The sequence below is a fragment of the Diachasma alloeum genome, unplaced genomic scaffold (genome assembly GCF_001412515.2).
Source record: "Diachasma alloeum isolate Michigan unplaced genomic scaffold, Dall2.0 Dall_scaffold_00217, whole genome shotgun sequence".
Lineage (NCBI taxonomy): Eukaryota > Metazoa > Arthropoda > Insecta > Hymenoptera > Braconidae > Diachasma > Diachasma alloeum.
This window is the reverse complement of record NW_021680382.1, coordinates 1-18421: the sequence shown is the minus strand read 5'-3', so window position 1 is coordinate 18421 and position 18421 is coordinate 1. Positions and strand designations below refer to the sequence as shown.

The window sequence follows — 18421 nt, the reverse complement described above, 5'->3', positions numbered from 1 at the left end:
AAGATGACATTCGATTGATTTTTTGTATAGAATATGTTCTATCAAATATTGCTATTGTGAAAAAATGGATAGTAAAGCTGTGGAATTCTTCAGTAAAATTAGCCAAAAACTAATAGAGTTTCCAACAGAAGAACGATAGGAATCCAATGGAATTCAATTTTTTTCCGTATAACTTATTCTATTGAGATATTTCCCACAGAAATTTCTCGATTCAAATTTTCTGATTTTTATTTGTTTTTTTTTAATGAAAAAAGAAGACAATTAGAGTGGAAAAACTTGGAAAATCCATAGAAAAAAAACTAATCCTATAGAAAATATCGCAATTGAAAAAGTTCTATAGAAATATGAAATTCTACTAAAATCAGTAGAATTTTATATTTCTAAAAAAAAAATTTGAAAGAATATTTTCCCTGAAATATACTGGGAAAAATGCGCAGTAAAGCTGTGCAATTCTTCCGCAGAATCTGCCAGAAACTAATGGAATTTCCAATAGAAGTTCAATAGCAATCCAATAGAATTCGGATTTTTTTACATAACTTATTCTATTGAAATATTTCCTACAGAAATTCCTGGGGTCAAATTTCCTGATTTTTTTTGTTATCTTTTTTTCAACGAAAAGAGAAGAAAGAGAGAGAGTGGAAAAACTTGGAAAATCCATATTGATGAATTCCTATAGAAAATATCCCAATCGAAAAAGTTCTACAGAAAGACGAAAGAAAAAAATATTGACAGAAAAAAAACGACTGATTTTTTCTATAGAATATTTTCCATCGCGCATATTCTATGGATATCTATTTAAAAAAATGCGCAATAAAGCTGTGGAATTCTTCCACAGAATCGCCCAAAAACGAGTAGAATTTTCACCAGAACTACAATAGGAACACAATTTTTTAACGAAATCTCCAAGTCTCTATGAAGTTGTTTCATGCGTGAAATCACGAGAAGAAAAATAAATTGAATAAAAAAAAAATTATTCTCTTTCATTTCTGCATCAGAATATTCCGATCCTCAAAGTTTTTTGTACGAACATCAGCACAACATCGTTTTTTGTAGCTGAAGCACGAAGTACGGAATGAGAGAAGAGAAAATGGTAGGTGGTATGGTCGAAGGATGAAAAAAGATTGAAAGCGAGAGAGAATATTCCTCAGTGTACCATGCCTTTCTCTCCAACGCTCCTAACCACCCCCGAGTTCTGCTATAGCCCTCAGGTTTCCACCCCTCGTTCGATCCACCCCGTTCTACCCTCGCCGAGCTATTCGACCCGCATCGAGACCGTTCTCCCTCTCGCATACATCAACTCTCCAGTCTCTCTCTCCTTCTCTTGCTTTTACCCTCATCACTGAGGGAAGAATTTCTCCTCGGCTTTTCTCACTCTTCCCCTTCATATACGCCACGCTGATATTACCAGCGTGGAAATTTCACGTTATTTCTCCGGAGATTCATATCAAAAGAAGTAGAGTAAGTAAAACTAAGAGGATAAGCAATTAACAAACATCGCAATTAAGCGATACACCGTTTGTTATGATTGTTTGACACTTGAAACTATTTTTGGTAATCTTTTGAGTGCATATTTCACAAATTTGTTTTTTTTTCGCGGCTCAGAGCGTTCGAAAAAAATTAATCTTCGTGGAGAGTTGAGTAGTATTTTTTAATGGACAAAATTTTAATGGAAAAAAATGAAATTGCAAATTTCGGTGGAAGGTGAATGCAGTTATAAATTCTTGTGCGGCAGAAAGATGAGAATTCCAGAGCTGACTTGAATATTTAGTATCAAAGTATGATAAATTTTCAGTTAATTAAGATTTCGGGAATATTTTTACCTGAATTTTCCTAATTTTTAATGATTTTCATGGAATAATTGCGCTGAAATTTATAGTTTTCACTGATTTTTCCATAAATTATGATGAATTTTCAGTTAATTAAGAATTCGGGAATATTTTTACTTGAATTTTCATGATTTTTATTCATGTTCATGACATAATTGAACTGAAATTATAGTTAATTATATAGCTTTCATTGATTTTTCCATGAAATTTGTATTTTTAATTATGAAATTTCCTGAAATATTATTTAACATTTGAAAGTGTAATTTTTGATAATCCTTTGAGTGCATATTTCACAAATTTGTTTTTTTTTCGTGGCTCAGAGCGTTTGAAAAAAATTGAAATTTCATAGACAGTTGTCTGTTAATTTTCAGAAATTGTAACTTCAATTTAGAAGAAAAAAATTATGAAGTTTCAGATTTCACAAATTATGAAATTCCACATGTAATAGTAACAATAATAATAATAATAATATATTAAAGTTCAGTCATTTTATAATAATAAAATAATTATTATAATTAAATAATTATTATTATCATGATTGTTATTTATTATTATAAAATAATTGAATTGAAATTTACAGTTTCCTTTGAATTTTCCCCAAAATTTCAATTTTGAATAACGAAATTACTTAAAATTTCAATAAAACTCTAATATGATAAAAATCTCCGAAAAGTATACCCGAAATTTTAGGCAATAGTGTTCAACCGTGAAATTGAATTTTCGAAAAGGTTCTTGTAAGCATGCAATCAAGTTTTTCTTCATCGAGATTGAAGGAAACAGTGACATCTTTGAAAGTCTCATCGCGCGTCTCGATGCCGCTGAAAAAGCGCCCTCCCGGCGCCTTCGTAAAATAAGACTCAACAAAAGACACCCCTTGGCGCGTGCGGGTGCGCGTGCAACCATTGGCCAGCCTCCCTAACAGCTTTTCAACCCCCTCGCTTCCTCTTCTTGTACGTTGGCTGATCTCCCCAGAACTTTCCATCGATGTTCATTTTCGTACCAGCCTGAGGTACTACTTTACCGACATTCAATCGACCAATCGCAGAGCCCATCGTCATCAGATGAGATTAAAGGGCAATTTTATCGTTCTCATCAGATGAAGTCGCGAAAAAATGCACGTCCAGATGAAGGATTGCGGGAGAGATCTTTTCCCCATTTTCGAGAAATTTTTCATCGCAAAAAATTGTTCTTGGTACATTCAGGAGCTTGGAATGGCTGTGAGGTAACCACCAGAGGCTACCTTACGTAAGGCCACTATGGCCGCTGCGCAATAGGTCGACACTCGTGATTAACAATCCATCGATTTCATTAAGTTCTTACTTCTGGAAAATCTAGTCTCGCCACTGAGTCCCAAAACTTCTGATGAGAGATGTTGCGATTTAAATTGATTTTTTTATCGATGAAAATAAAAAAAAAATGGAATTCCATGGATTTCCGCTTTTAAAAAAAGAATGTACCGTTTTTTGTCGGCAATCTATTCCGTCATGCTTGACTCAAAATTGTTTCTAATAGTTTTTATTTATTTATTTTTATCAATATTTAAAAAATATATAGGGGAGGGGGGGGGCAAAACGGACCGGGGGGCAAGTTTGAGGGGAATCAGAAAGAAATCCAATGATGCAGACAATGTTCCATGCATTTATTGTGAAAAACGTTTTTATGACAGTGGTGGGGAGTGGATTGAGTGCCAGAGTTGCAACGGTTAGGCTCATTGTACCTGTGCTAACATTGATGAAAATGCAGGACCCACGTACTTTTTTTGTGACGAGTGCAAAGAATCAGACTAAAACTTTATTATTTATTACTAACCTCATATTTTATATTTGTTATTATTCATTATTGTTATTCATCATCATTGTTATTATTTATTTTTGTTATTAATCATCACTGTTATTATTTATTATTTTTATTAATCATCATTGTTCTTATTCATCATCATTCCATCCAATTTCACCAAGACTTTTGATTAGAACGTGGACATTTTCGTATTCATTAGAATGAAGTTATCTTACCATGATGTTGTTCTCAATTTTCATTAATGGCAGTATACTTTTCACGTTCACCTCTAATAATAAATTATGAAAGTCAATTACGAAGTGAAAAAGGTGTCATTATTGAAAGAAAAAACTTTCCTGCGAGGTTTAACTGGTTCAAAAATAGTATCTGGCGTCTAACTTCATCACCCACCGCCCACCACCTCCTCCTCCATCACTCTCACCCCTCCTATTCAGTGATGAATTTTGGAAAATTTTATTCGTGAGAAAAAAAAAACTTTTTTAGGGGTCCATTTTGCCCCCTTGGTCCGTTTTGCCCCCCCCCCCCTATATAAAAAATAAAAATATATCCGTGAATAAAAAAATTAATATATAAGTATGAGAAAATTTTATGTATTTATTTTTAGAAAAAATATTTTCAGTTTATTCATCTTCACTTTCAATAAATAATTTAAATGGCAATATTTCTCCATTTTCATTCCGTCGCACGGAAGAAAATCAAAGAAGATCGAATGAAGTAGAATTCAAAAATAAATCGATTGAACTGTAATAAAATGTAAAAACAATATCATATAACCTTTCAATTATCATTTCATTATTTCCAAAAATTAATCACTTTTAATAACAATCTGAATAATGAATGAATATTAATCAGATGATGACGACTCCTACATTCACGCGTGCGCCTACCGTGCGCCGTTTCCCTAGTTTTTAGAAAAACACAAGCTGGCGTGATTACAAAGTATTTCATAGAAAAACGGGAATACCCTAAAACCTTTGTATGAAAGGGTATAGATGGTTTGATTGATTTAGATAGAAGACGTGGAAACGAATATTGTGGAAAAAAGTGAAATCGGTTGCGTAGTTTTGATGATATTGCATGCAAAATTTTTTCCGGAAAAAATTCTTTTTCTTTGTTATCATGAGAGGAAGATTCTATCTAAATTTCCCAATTTCATTTCTATTGAAATCAAAATTGTTTTTGAAAAAAAAAAAAAAACTTTATTTTGAGACTTACGTTCTCAAATCCTTTAGAAAGTCTCGAATGGAGATTTTCAAATATTTCTAATTAAATCTTTTAACAGTTTCAAGTTAAAATTTCCAAAAGTCTCAAGTTGAGGTTTTGGAAGGTCTTAATTTGAAACTTTCAACAATTTCAAGTTGAAATTTTCAGAACTCCTATGAAAAGCAAATTCCATGTTTAGTTCCTAAAGTCTTAATTGAGGCATTCAAGGTATCAAACTGAGTCGATGAAAGTCTCAACTTGAAACTTTGAGAGTCTCAAATTAAGACCTTTCCCTCACGCACGGGGTCGATGCATGATATCGACCCATGTGAATGTGACCAGTTGTTATCAAAAGTGATTATTTCCAAATCTATGAAGAATAACTTGATCAGACAAACAAAATTGGAAACCGGAATACTGTAGCTTCAACTAGATATCGGTTTCATAATTTTCCATTCATTAGAAATAATCGAATTCGAGTCGTATTGAGCACACGCTGCGCTTGGTAACAGAAAGGCCCCGTCAGTGAAGGGTTAAATAGAGATCTCAAAGTCTCAAACTGAAACCATCCGGACTCTCAATTTGTAGATTTTTAAGTTTCAAATTAAGATTTTTCAAAATCCTATTTTAACCCTTCGCCTACGGGGCCTTTCTGCTCCGAAGCCTAACGTGCGCTTCATATCACTGAGATTCGATAAACTCTGATGCATGAAAAATTATAAAACGCATTAAAAATTGAAGGTGCACTATCCAACTTTCGAATGGCATTGGCGGAATTGGATTATCTGTCACAGTTTTGGAATTATTCAGTTTTGAACAGAATCAGGCGTTTTTGCGGGTCCATATACGTATATGGACCCCGTCCTTAACCCTCGAGTGGTCGCACCTCTCCACCGAACGTACCTGGTCGCGCGTTAAGCGCGATGAATAGGAAATAACGATCTAAGAGAGAAATAGTCATTAGATAAATCTAGAACTCGATTTCATTTGGTACAAAACTAACATTTTGAGGTTAAACACGGGAAATTTCGGCGAGTCAAATTATCAAAAGATTGTAATAATTTAATGGCGCAAGTATGGCTCAAAAAAAATTCTCAATTCATTTGATGTAATTGAAAGTAGGAATTCAAATTTTTCTGGATTTTTCACTCCCAAAGTTTTTGTGTGAAAATAAAAAATGAAAAAACAACGGCGCTAAGCTCATAGCGCGCTCACTGGAGGGTTAGGGGGTTAAGGGAGGACGCAGGTGGAATTTGAAAGTCTTCAGTTAATAAAAATAACTGTCGAGTGACTTTTGATATATCATGGAGTACCTAAAAAACTAAGAAAAATTTCGTACTCAACGCATTCCAACCCCGTACATGAGGTGAATTCAAACTTTTTTTTCAACATTTTCTAGTAGCCCCTCCCATACCGTATAAAAATCACTATTCTAAGTTATTTTGTTCATTTAAATTTCATCTAGGCCCCCCTTGAGACCTTCGAAATCTTAAAATAAGGAATCATTTTTGGAAAAATTCTCCGTTGGAAATTTGTAATTCGTTGAAATCTTGTAAAATCTTTTACTTTCTCGACCATATGTTTTCAAATCATTTCAATTCTTTAAATTAATAAATTGACCCAAAAGAATTTAAATAATTGTGTCCTTCAATCGGGAGTGAGTGGCCCCTTCCATACCGTACATAAAAATCATTATTGCGAGTATTTTTTTTTTAATTTAAATTTCACTTGGGGCCCCCTTAAAACCTTTGAAACCTTAAAATAAGGTATAATTTTTTTTGTTGTACTTCTACTGTCTATTGTCACAGTCCATTTTTCAACATGTCAAAGCACCCTCAGAGCCAAATTCCCAACGAAACTAGTGCGTTGATCACTAGGGTTTCGCCTCCATAAGTGAACCAACTGAACCACAAATGACGTAAACAGACCCTGGCTCCTACTGATCATCTACTGACAATAGCCGACATTCAACAAGTTAGCATCGGTAACAAGCAGGTTGTATACGACGTCCGTTTCCTGAATCCCGGAAGTGTGTGGGGCCACTGTCAACCTGCGCTCTTCATTTCATCCCCGATAACAGCTGAGTTTCAGAACACGAATGTTCCAATAAAGCAAAAATGCCGAAACACAAACCTTAACCACGAATTCCCAACAAAAGACTAAGAAATTTACCGGATTTACATCGAAAAGAGGAACCAGAGAGCGAGGATTCCTCGATTATGAACATGAATGTCTTCATTAATATAAAATTTCAAGCTCATTTTTAGAGTACATGTGCAGAACATTTGTTTCATTGGACCGTACTATAAAATCAGTAGCGAAGTGGTCAAACGGTTCAAGTCGACTTTGGCTATTGGCCAGATTTCAATGAATATCTCGAAATCTAGGGGAGATAGAAAAATTTTTCTCATAACCTTTTTCGTAGCACTCAATTCGCCATACAAAAACGGTTATTATGAAAATTTCGCTATCTCCCTTAAATTCGGAGATATTTCTGGAAAAGTCAACTAAAGACTAAATTTACTCAAACAGTTTAACCACTTTGCTACTGAAATTATAGCACATCAATTCGAGTACTGTACCCGATATTTCTTATACCGGTGAATGAAACCCAGATAACATGAGTGACATGAATTTCCTATAGTCGCGCATGAATTTTCCCGCAAATGTACCGAAAAATTATTCTCCAATGGTACATTACTTTCAAGCTCCGATATATAATTGATATGAAGAAAACCAACCGAAAAAAAAAATGAACCTGTTCCTTTGTCTCTTCTCATCCTTTAGGGTACATTCACTAATCGCATTTATGATTATTTACCTTAATATTATTAAAAAAAATTCTATTTATCTACCTAACCGGCGAGCGAACCCATGTTCCTGAGGATCATACATTCCGTATGATCCATCATTTCAATTTTTGACTGACGTTAGTTAATTAAACGTACCGGTACATGAAAATTATAGCACATTCGCATCAATTCATATTGCATGACAATAAACATAAATCTGAGGTGCTTGAGAGTTATCTATTACATTATATCCAAATTGATGCTCGTCCACTGATAGTCAGGATTAGTTATTGTTAACAAATGGATTCGGTTGAAGACTAGAGTCTATTTGGTCTCACCAAATGTTCATTCGTTAATAGTTAACGAATGCATATTTGAGGAATCTTGCTTGACTCGACTTTCACCTTTCAAGTGAACCATTCGTTAACTATCAACGAATATTTATTTGGTCATAATCAACCGTACCATTCGTTGATGGTTAACGAATCTCGTTTGGAATAAATGAATCATTCTATCAGTGCAGGCTCGGCTACGCGTCGTCTTAACCTAACCTCCAACTCCTCCACCACTTGCGCACCATCGTTTTACCCACATCGCTCATGTATCCACCTGTTATACATAACCCAGGATCGAGTAAATTCGACGCAGCGGCACAATTTCATCATAGAGGACAAGCCATCAAGACCCTGAGATGAGCCACACGAGAGTTGGGTTACATCAAGTCAGTTGATTCTTCGGCATCAGCAGTATTACAACAATGTTGCCTTAGCTCTACCTCAGGATGAAAACAACATAAGGAATGAGTATAGTTCACCGAGTACGATGAAGGGAATGCAACCGGTATAAGTTTATAAGCAACCAATGGATATCTTTTTCGAGCGTCCCTGGTAGAAGCCGACGGCAGAGTCTTGAGTTTCTTCTCGTTGTTGGTACCAAAGAGAAGAGTGGAACGCGGCGAGGGGGAGGGGAAAAAACCAAAAAATTGAAGGAGGAAAAAAAAAAGAGAAAGATCGGTATAGTGAGGAGGTAAGAAGGAGAGTGGAAAAGAGAGCGTCGTCATAATTCCTTGAATTGAACGGCGGGTTATTCTCCACCAAGGTTACAGTGAGGGGACGAGGTGCGGCCCCGAGATGTGCGAGGGGAAGGAAGTTAAGAGTAGGTGGATGAGTGGGGGGAAAAGCGGGGAATCGATAGGACGACAAGGACAAGTCTATAGTCATATTGTATGCGCATGTATTAGTGAAAATGGTTGTGTGTTAGTTGTGTCATGGCTGTGTCGATTAACCGAGCGAGAGAGAGAGAGCGAGCGGGAGGGAAATGGTATGTGGCTAGTACGAAGGCGTCTCACGAGGCGGCGCTGGTGTCGGGGTAGAACGAGAGGGGAGTACGAGCGCGTGGCAACCGACACAAGTCGAAAGAGAGACAGAGTGAGGCCACGGGTGAGGATGAGGTTGGTGGAGGGGATGGTGATTCGCTCGCCAGGCAACGATAGCTGAATTGTGTGGCGCTCGAGGGGATTGGTGGGACGACTGGGGGCCATTGGAACAGTAGAGAGTAGTGCGATGGGTTGTGCTGAGGGGTAAGAGGAGAAGAGACAGCCAGGAACGCGCACGAAGGGTCAGAGTGGGGAACGAACTGGTGGCAGGGGGGGTTGTGGAGGCAGGGGGGTTTTAGTCGGTGAAGGAACGAGGCGCGAGGGGGAACGTGTGGGGCGAGGGACAGGGGAGAACCGACTTTATGCAGCTGCGGGACGATAACAACGATGGGCTACAGGACCGCCGCTATAGCTGGGGAAATGCCAAATGGGCTACAGGACCGTGCCGGCCTAGCTGTACGTTCGCTTGCCTCGTAGTGGCATGGCGGACGGGCGGCAAGGCAGGCAGGAAAGGCGGGAAGGAGAGAGGGATTTCAAGCGGTCGTCTCTTCTTGTCTGCCTCCTCACCGTTGCCCCTGTGCGCTACGACGACTCTACACAGACCGCTCCACCGGTCTCTCTTACCGGGCGGCACTGTATTCTCTCTTGCCCGTTAGTACCTAACCTCCACATTGCACATCCCTTGAACTGCCAGCCTCATATCGTACCCAATGCTCACCCAATCCTCGTCTTGGGGACACTGGGATTCAGGCACTTGTTCTCAAAGTCACTGACTACCCAGTCCCCTCGTCCTCGAGCGATATGCCCTTCGTCATATTGACCTTTTTGACTTTGCGTATAAGCATTAATCGCCCGGGTACTATTCATTTACTTCAGCAGAAACTAAATCTATAAATAAAGAATCGTTGATGCTTCCAAGTAATGTTGCACTTCAATCAAAACCTGTATCTCGTAAAAAAAATAATTCCACCTTCCGTGCAAACATCTCATCAACTTCATCAGCTGGAGGATTGTTAGCAGCTTCGAGCTTCCTGTACTTCGTTGCCGAGGAAACAATTGAATAATCCAGCGTCAAAGCTCGAACTCATGGAAAAAGCCGGCGACATATTTCTCTCGCCGGCAAATTTATTTGAATTTGCCGCTGATTGTCGTGGGTGGAATCGTGTGGTTGGCTTTCAACAATCGAGTAATGCCTCGACACTGTGACGTCACAGTCTAGTACTATACCTACTGTGCTTGTGTGATGTGTCCTGCGCGCATCAAAGACGCCTGAAGTAAATGAGATCTTCGCGGGACAAATATATTTACAAAGACGAAGAACTGGGGAATTCTCCCGTTGGACTTTTTGGCTCATGCGGAATCACTGGAGATGTGGGAAAGTCGATGTCACAGGGTTGACTAGAATTGTTCGCCCATACTGTGTAGGCGAACAGCAATAATCCAATATATAGAATAGCCATGCGTATTGTGCAGCAGAATCGTGCTCGGTTCGTACGAGGCACCATGAGCATCAGCAGTCTACTCCACTCACTTGTCCTTTCTACTGTTTTTGGACGCAAATGAGACTCTTTCTATCTACTTCATACGGGATAGAAGACAGATATTGCTGATATATCACATGCGCACATTGCCGGAGACAAAATTTGAATGAGAAGTCACTCAATCCCGATTGGAAATTGACGGCTTCGTGTTACCTACGAGTCAATGAAACTGTAATATTGACCGACTGGAGCTCCTCCCCTTGGAAATTACAGTGGAAAGCCGTTACCCGGTTTAAATTCGGAGGAGTTTTAGTCAAACTTCACCAGTTATTTTTGAACATCCGAAATTATTGTGGACGACTCTCTAGGATTGTTTTTCTCACAAGTTCTCGTGGTTTTTAATCCCTCGCGGGGGTCACTATCACTGAGATTCGATAACTCCTGATGGATGATAAATTATTAAATGCATATGGAATTAAAGCTGCGCTGTTCAGCTTTCCAATGATGTCGGTCCGATTGGAGTATCTGTCATGATTTTGAAATTTTGAAAGAGTCATGCCTTTCTGCTTGGGCCCATGTGACATATGGACGCCATACGCGAGGGTCTAATAAATGTCAGAGCATTCAACTAAAAATAAACCAATTTCCCCCGATTTAATAATCCAAATTTGGTGAATCAGTGTAAAATTCAACGAAGTGTTTATCTGTTTCATTGAAGGAATATATTATATTGTTGTTGAAATATACCGTTTAGCGTTTTTTAATTAATGACGTAAGCGCTGAAACGGTTCAAGTCGATTTTGAATATTGGCCGGTTTTCGATGAATATCTCCAAGTCTAAGGGAGATACCAAAAATTTTGTCATGACCTTTTTTGTAGAGCGAATGGAGCGCTACAAAAAAGGTCATTACGAAAATTCCGCTATCTCTCATAGATTCCGAGATATTCCTCGAAAACTCAGCGAAGGTCTAAGTCGAATGAATAATAACGCGAAATAATAGTGCGAATAATGCGGAATAGTTTCTGCGCGCATTTTCCAGATCCAAAGTTGAGATCCTCGTACAAAATATCCTGATAATGGGAATAATTGCTTGATAAACAATATCGACACAAGAACGAAGAGTTAGAGAAAGGAATGGGATGGAAAATTCCATGACACCTCAACATAAAATATTAATTCTCCAGAATCGTATGTTCGAAAGTAATTAATTTTTCCGCCCTTACCTATTAAATTCTATATCCTATTTACACTGAAATTCAAGTGTCATCCCGTGGCCGTTATTTTCCCTCTCCGTATAATGCATCTATTTTCAACTTTGTGATATGTGACGTATACGTCAGTGTCTGTTCGAGCGGAATTCGTGAGGAATATATACCGCGGAGATGTACAGAACAGTTAGATTTTCACTCACAGCTCATTTCAATAGTGAATCCAGGTAAAACTATTGCAGAGCAAATTTAATATTCCTCGGCGGAATCCTTCTGAATTTTAATATTTGGGATTCGTATTCGTTTTTAGACGTTTTTAGATATTCTAGCGCGACGTTGGTTTTACTCTTCAGCGAGATTCTCGGTTCAAATTGGTGGCTGTGGTAGTACTACTGGCGCCATCTCTCGAATACGGGTGTCAGTGTGTGCACTGAGTTACTCAGTGGATCACCGAAGTATAATCGTACATTTCAGAAATATTTAAAGAAAAGTTGTAATTATAGTAATTTGTATATTTTAATCACGCGGATTCTACTAAATTGTCACGTACCATTCCGATTATACATTGTTCGATCTGTCAGATAGGAAAAAATTTAATGGAAAAACCTAGCGCATTCGCTAGAGAATTCTATTCGATTTCTATTGAACTTTCTATCAATTTTATGCAGATTTTATTGAAATTTTTAATAGAAAATATTCTATAGAAAGACTATTTTTATATTTTAGGTTTTTTTATTTGATTTTCTTGATGAAAAGAAAAGAAAAATGGAATGAAAAAAACTTGAGAAATTTGAGCAGAGGAAATTCTATAGAAAATATTTCAATTGAATACGTTGTACAGAAAAATCGCATTCCAGTGATTTTTTTGTAGAATATTTTTTATGTCATTAGGCCCGATAAACCGCGATCTAACCGAGCGAAGCGGGCCCAACGACATAAAATATCGTATGTCACACGGCGATAAAAGCATTATCTGGCGAATGTGAGTTTATAATCTGAGCCGAAGGCAAGGATTATAATCACATTCGCCAGATAATACTTTTATCGCCTTATGACATAAGATACTAATAATAATAATTTATTCCTTAAGTATATGAATTTCTTCTTTTGTACATTTTGTTGACAACATACAATAGATCTCACAGTGGCAGTAATAACAATAATCACACACATTGATAATGACATAAGATACTATTATTGAACATTTCAATAAAATCGGCCGAAAGTTAATAGAAAGTTCAATAGAAATCGAATACAATTGTTTCCAGAAAAACATAAAATTCATAAAACTCGAGTCTAAAAATTTAGATAGGACATTGATAGGCTATTGAAATTTGGTGAGATTGCAGCTCTTATAATATTACAGGATGGGATTGTCGGTAGGCAAAATCGGACAAGTGGTTTAGAAGATATTCAACTTTTTGTGAAAAACTGTTGTGTTCGATATCTCACAAACTATTGGTCCGATTAATTTTTTTTTCTTGAAAATGCTTTCTTGTTTTAGGCATGAAATCGATTTCTCGTAAAATTCTGAATATGAATAAATTTGTTACGATTCCGAACAAATGATTTTCATAGTCGAAAATTGTTTATAAATTATTTACAGAAAATGTTCGTGATTTTTAAAAATTGCAATTTTTAAATCATTTCATCAATTTTCCTCCAAAAGTCAACTTTCTATTTTTTTTAGATTTTCACACGTTTTTTAACGGTTCAAAATCAAGATTGAAATTCAGACCTGCAAAGCCAACCATTTTCAATTATCAAATTTTTCAATTAAATTGCGTAAGAAAAATTTGAAAACAAATCAGGTATATTCAGCTTCATTTATAAATAAATCTTTGAAATTGTTTCAACTGTCGAAAACCTAATTTTTTTAGACATGAAATTGATTTCTGATAAAACTGAATATTAATAAATTTGTTACGACGTGTTTGTTTTTCTTTCAGTGTGTATCAAAAAATAAAGTCCCATTCTGTGCAAGACATGGTGGAACCATTTTCTTTCCAATGTTCGCAGAGACCCAGAAACAAATTCATCATGTATCAGTCACACTTCAAGAACAATTCAATAAGTCATCACCGTAAACAATTTAAAAAAGTCATCACCCTTGAAAAAAAATCAATTTTAATGTTTGCAGTGTGTCAAAATCACCAGCAATCAGGGATGGACTATTGGCCATCCCAATAATAGGAGATAATATTAGATCCCAATAATATAAGATTTTGACAATATTAAGGAGGATTATCTCCTTCTATTGTGCAAAGTTTAACTATATTCAACAAATATAAAATATTATAACATTTAATAACTAAATTTTCCGATTGATGGTGAATAAAATATTTGATAATACTGAAATGGAATGTTTAGTTAACAAGCTAATTCCAAATTTAAGTACTTGATTTTCGATTATCGAAATAATCGTCAATCTTCCTACCTAAATTATTGGTTACTATAATATTTCAAAATATGGATGTACCAATTGATGGTTAATTTAATATTTAAAATTTCAAGATTTATGTTAAAACTTGACTATTACACAATTCAACGGTAATTATGATTGATAAATATACCTACACTGACAGAAAAAAATAATTTTATCAAGAGAATTTTATTTGAACCAACTATCATTTGATTGTTAATTTTCAAATAAATATGATTTTATAGTGAATAGCAGTTCTGTTCTTGAGATCCATTTGATTGGGAGAAATCGATCTTCTCTAGAATTGAAGTTCCTTTTATTTGTCGCAATAATGAGAGTATTTGATTTCTTTCTAGCCAAAAGTTTGCTAACCCCAGAAATTCGTTGGTTTACTCAAAAATCAAAATTATTCTCATGACTAAATACGTTGTTATCTCAATCAACACGATCATACGTTGTTCCAAGTAAATTATAATTGAAGTGAGCATTTCGTATGTCGAATCAGGATGAATATTGTTACGCGGAAAAAGCTTTGAGATTGTAGTAAGATGTCGTTGAGGTGAAAGAAGTTTATATTTCTTGACTAAAAAAATTGCATTAGTTTATAATAACAGAATCACAGATTACGGCAATTCAACACAAACTTGTTCATCACAAATTTCGTTCAATGTGATGTACGGAAAGCTCAATTTCAACATCGGCTTCATTCGAGAAAACAACATTCAATTCATGACCCAATGTAATCATCTCCTAGATACGAATTTTTGATCAATTCATGAAAGTAGAACATTTCTCGACTGGAGATTATATTAGCTTAAAAAAATGGAACTTTTCCATTTTTGTGCTGAATACATGTGACTCGACACCAAGGACTGTTTTATTTGATTCAAGTAAATGTATCTCAAGAATAAATAATTGATATTCACAGTAAGATCTTATTTATTTGAAATTCGTCCAAGTATATAGTACTTGTTCCAAGAAAGAAACTCCTCAATAAAAATAAGTGTACTAAGTTTAATAAGTTTAATAAGTTTAGTTGTAATTTATGCCTTAAAAACATCTAAGGTTGACCGAGTAGAATAGCCCAGGGGATAATATAGATGTAAAAATATGTTTTCCTATCAGTGTATTACCGCCAGCAACAGAGGTGATTATAATTGATTACATCTCAACGTGTTATCGTAATAAAATTTATTGATCAACAAAGTTCAGTCAAGTTTTCATGCATCAACAAAGTTCAGTCAAAAATGCATGCAAGCTTGTCCTCTTCGCTGGCGTCATCGTCGTGTCTATCATCGCCTTCAACTTGGAAATGTTGATTCGCTTCGGTTGATGCACTGGTGTAATCCCCTGTGGCTGTGCTTTCCTGTTAAACTTATTGACCTGCGATTTCTGCGGAGTGTGAGCTGTCGATTTTTCGTCGCCATTCGTCGAAGATCTTTTACTTGTGACCGAGTTGGTCGGCGTATTGATGATCAATCCAGCTGTCTTATCCCTGCTCTTCCTCTTCTTCTTCTTCTTGAAGAGTCCCTGCTGCAGTTTGCCCTCCCCGAAATGCTCAATTTTCAATTTTTCTCTCTTGGGTTTCGCCAAACTAATTGTCGTCCTCTCATGACAAACAGAGCACGTAATCGCGAGTTCATTATTTCGATTTTTAACACACTTGTCTAACAATTTTCTCTTGAAATTCGATAAACTAGAGTCATCGTCAGCCCGACGACGAATTAATTTCCTAATTCCCCTCGAGTGGTTTCTACTTTTATTGATTCTCACTGTTGTATTTACAGGCCTCCACAAGGTGCCACAATGAGAGCACATTGTCCCAGGACCGAAATTGTTTTTCGGTAATTCCACTTTATCGCTTAAATCGCGACAGCATTGTCTTTCCATTGAACAATCAACCATAAGAATAAAACAAAGGAAAAAAATTAATCCCTTACGAGCGAAACGACTGAACGAAAAAAATAGGTTATTGATACTCACATGTAGTGATTCCTGAGATTATTCGCACCTGGAGACTCTGTCTTGACAAGAGCGTTTGTCAAGTTCCACAAGTGCGTGACCGTTTCCATTTTTATTTATCAATAAACTTGAGAGTAGGTAACAAATTAATTGTACGCGGGTTCCGGCTCGGTATTAAACTTTATAAACATAACCTTGCACAACACACACGAAAGACAAGATGTGATTTAAAACTGTTTTATCGAGGGTCAACGATAATGTAGAAGAAGTATGAGAATTCGTCGCATGATGGCACGAGAGGTTTGAGCCCTCCACTAAGGTATATAAAAGTATGCTATAGCTGAGTCAGTCAGATAGATCACGTGGGACGAGTTTGTGTTTCCTCTGCCTAGATTTCGCGTAGGGCAGTTCTGCTGGTTTGGCAGAACACTGCTTGAAGGTGTTGTGTTTTTTTTTTCACACACAATCGAAATCAATTGGGACCGCTAGTTACTGATGGAGGCGCTCGTTTTCACCAATATGGACGATTTTAGGTTTCTCATATACACGCTGTCGCAAGCCCAAATTGGGTTGCATACTGTCTGTGTGCAGCCCAATATCCGCCATTCATAGGTGGCGTTTTGATATTTAGCGTTTCCAATTGGAATAAGAGTTGAAGACCAGAGTATGTAGCAGAGATGTCAGACAAGATATGAATGTTTTTTTGAGCTCAAATGAAAGAGCGGGTCGAGAAATGGCGTGCTGAGGCCGCTAAACATGACGAATGTCTCTAAAGATGATGTCTGTTTTCAATTGAAAAGCAAAGTTGTGATGACATTGTCTAGGAGGACAATGGGGTCTAGGAGCATGTATAGAACATTGGGGTCTAGGAGTCTCCCCTGGTTCAAAACCATCTTTAGAGGCATCAGCACGCCATTTCTCGACCCGCTCTTTCATTTGAGGCCAAAAAAACATTCATATCTTGTCTGGCATCTCTGCTAAAAACTCTGGTCTTTAACTCTGGTTTTCAACTGAAACAATCAAATGGCCAAAAAAAATTAGTTTAATTTATCTTATATAGGCTGTAGGAGAAGGAAAAACGCAATTCTGAGCGGTCCATCTGCCTGAAGGGAACCCAAATTTCCTCAGAAATCGAATGGAATTGGTTTTAAGGCTCTATCTCTCATAGTTCCCGAGATAATCGCGACAAACGGAATCGCCAAAAAAAAAAAATTTAATTTATCTTGTATAGGGTCTAGGTAGTGGAAAAACGCAATTCTGAGCCGTGCATCTTCCTATGGGGAACCCAAATTCGGTTTTAAGGCTCTATCTCTCATAGTTCCCGAGATAATCGCGACAAACGGAATCGCCAAAAAAAAAAAATTTAATTTATCTTGTATAGGGTCTAGGTAGTGGAAAAACGCAATTCTGAGCCGTGCATCTTCCTATGGGGAACCCAAATTCGGTTTTAAGGCTCTATCTCTCATAGTTTCCGAGATAATCGCGACAAACGAAATCGCAAAAAAAATTAATTTAATTTATATTTTATAGGGTGTAGGAAGTGGAAAAACGCAATTCTGGGCCATTCATCTGCCTAAAGGGAACCCAAATTTGCTCAGGAANAACGCAATTCTGGGCCATTCATCTGCCTAAAGGGAACCCAAATTTGCTCAGGAATCGAATGGAATTGGTTTTAAGGCTCTATCTCTCACAGTTTCAGAGATAATCGCAAAAAACCAAATCACAAAAAAAAATTAATTTAATTTATCTTGTATAGGCTGTAGGAGAAGGAAAAACGCAATTCTGAGCCGTCCATATGCCTATAGAGAACCCAAATTTCCTCAGGAATCGAATGGAAATGGTTTTAAGGCTCTATCTCTCATAGTTTCCGAGATAATCGCGAAAAACGAAATCGCAAAAAAAAATTAATTTAATTTATCTGGTATAGGCTGTAGGAGAAGGAAAAACGCAATTCTGAGCCGTGCATCTTCCTATGGGGAACCCAAATTCGGTTTTAAGGCTCTATCTCCCATAGATTCCGAGATAATCGCGAAAAACGAAATCGCCAAAAAAAATTAATTTAATTTATCTGGTATAGGCTGTAGGAGAAGGAAAAACGCAATTCTGAGCCGTCCATCTGCCTATAGAGAACCCAAATTTCCTCAGGAATCGAATGGAATAGGTTTTAAGGCTCTATCTCTCATAGTTTCCGAGATAATCGCGAAAAACGAAATCGCAAAAAAAAATTAATTTAATTTACCTTTTATAGGGTGTAGGTAGTGGAAAAACGCAATTCTGAGCCGTCCATCTTCCTATAGGCAACCCTAATTCGGTTTTAAGGCTCTATCTCCCATAGATTCCGAGATAATCGCGAA

The 18421-nt window shown here is 36.8% G+C and overlaps 1 protein-coding gene across 1 annotated transcript; it reads right to left on the bottom strand.

Moving 5' to 3' along the window:
• Positions 1–15317: 15317 nt before the first annotated feature.
• LOC107037337 lies at positions 15318–16262 on the bottom strand. The gene is made up of 2 exons (XM_015255848.1): positions 16089–16262; positions 15318–15987 (listed from the first exon to the last, which is right to left on the bottom strand). Exons 1-2 carry the CDS (start codon positions 16175–16177, stop codon positions 15333–15335), a joined length of 744 nt encoding a protein of 247 aa, XP_015111334.1. The 5' UTR covers positions 16178–16262; the 3' UTR covers positions 15318–15332.
• Between the last annotated feature and the right edge of the window lie 2159 nt (positions 16263–18421).

What these genes read in the sequence shown, in the direction of transcription:
- LOC107037337 (XM_015255848.1), bottom strand. Translation starts at nt 16,177, where the DNA reads ATGGAAACGGTCACGCACTTGTGGAACTTGACAAACGCTCTTGTCAAG. An exon ending in AATCTCAGGAATCACTACAT is followed by an intron (nt 15,988 to 16,088) that starts GTGAGTATCAAT and finishes TTCAATGGAAAG; the next exon opens with ACAATGCTGTCGCGATTTAA.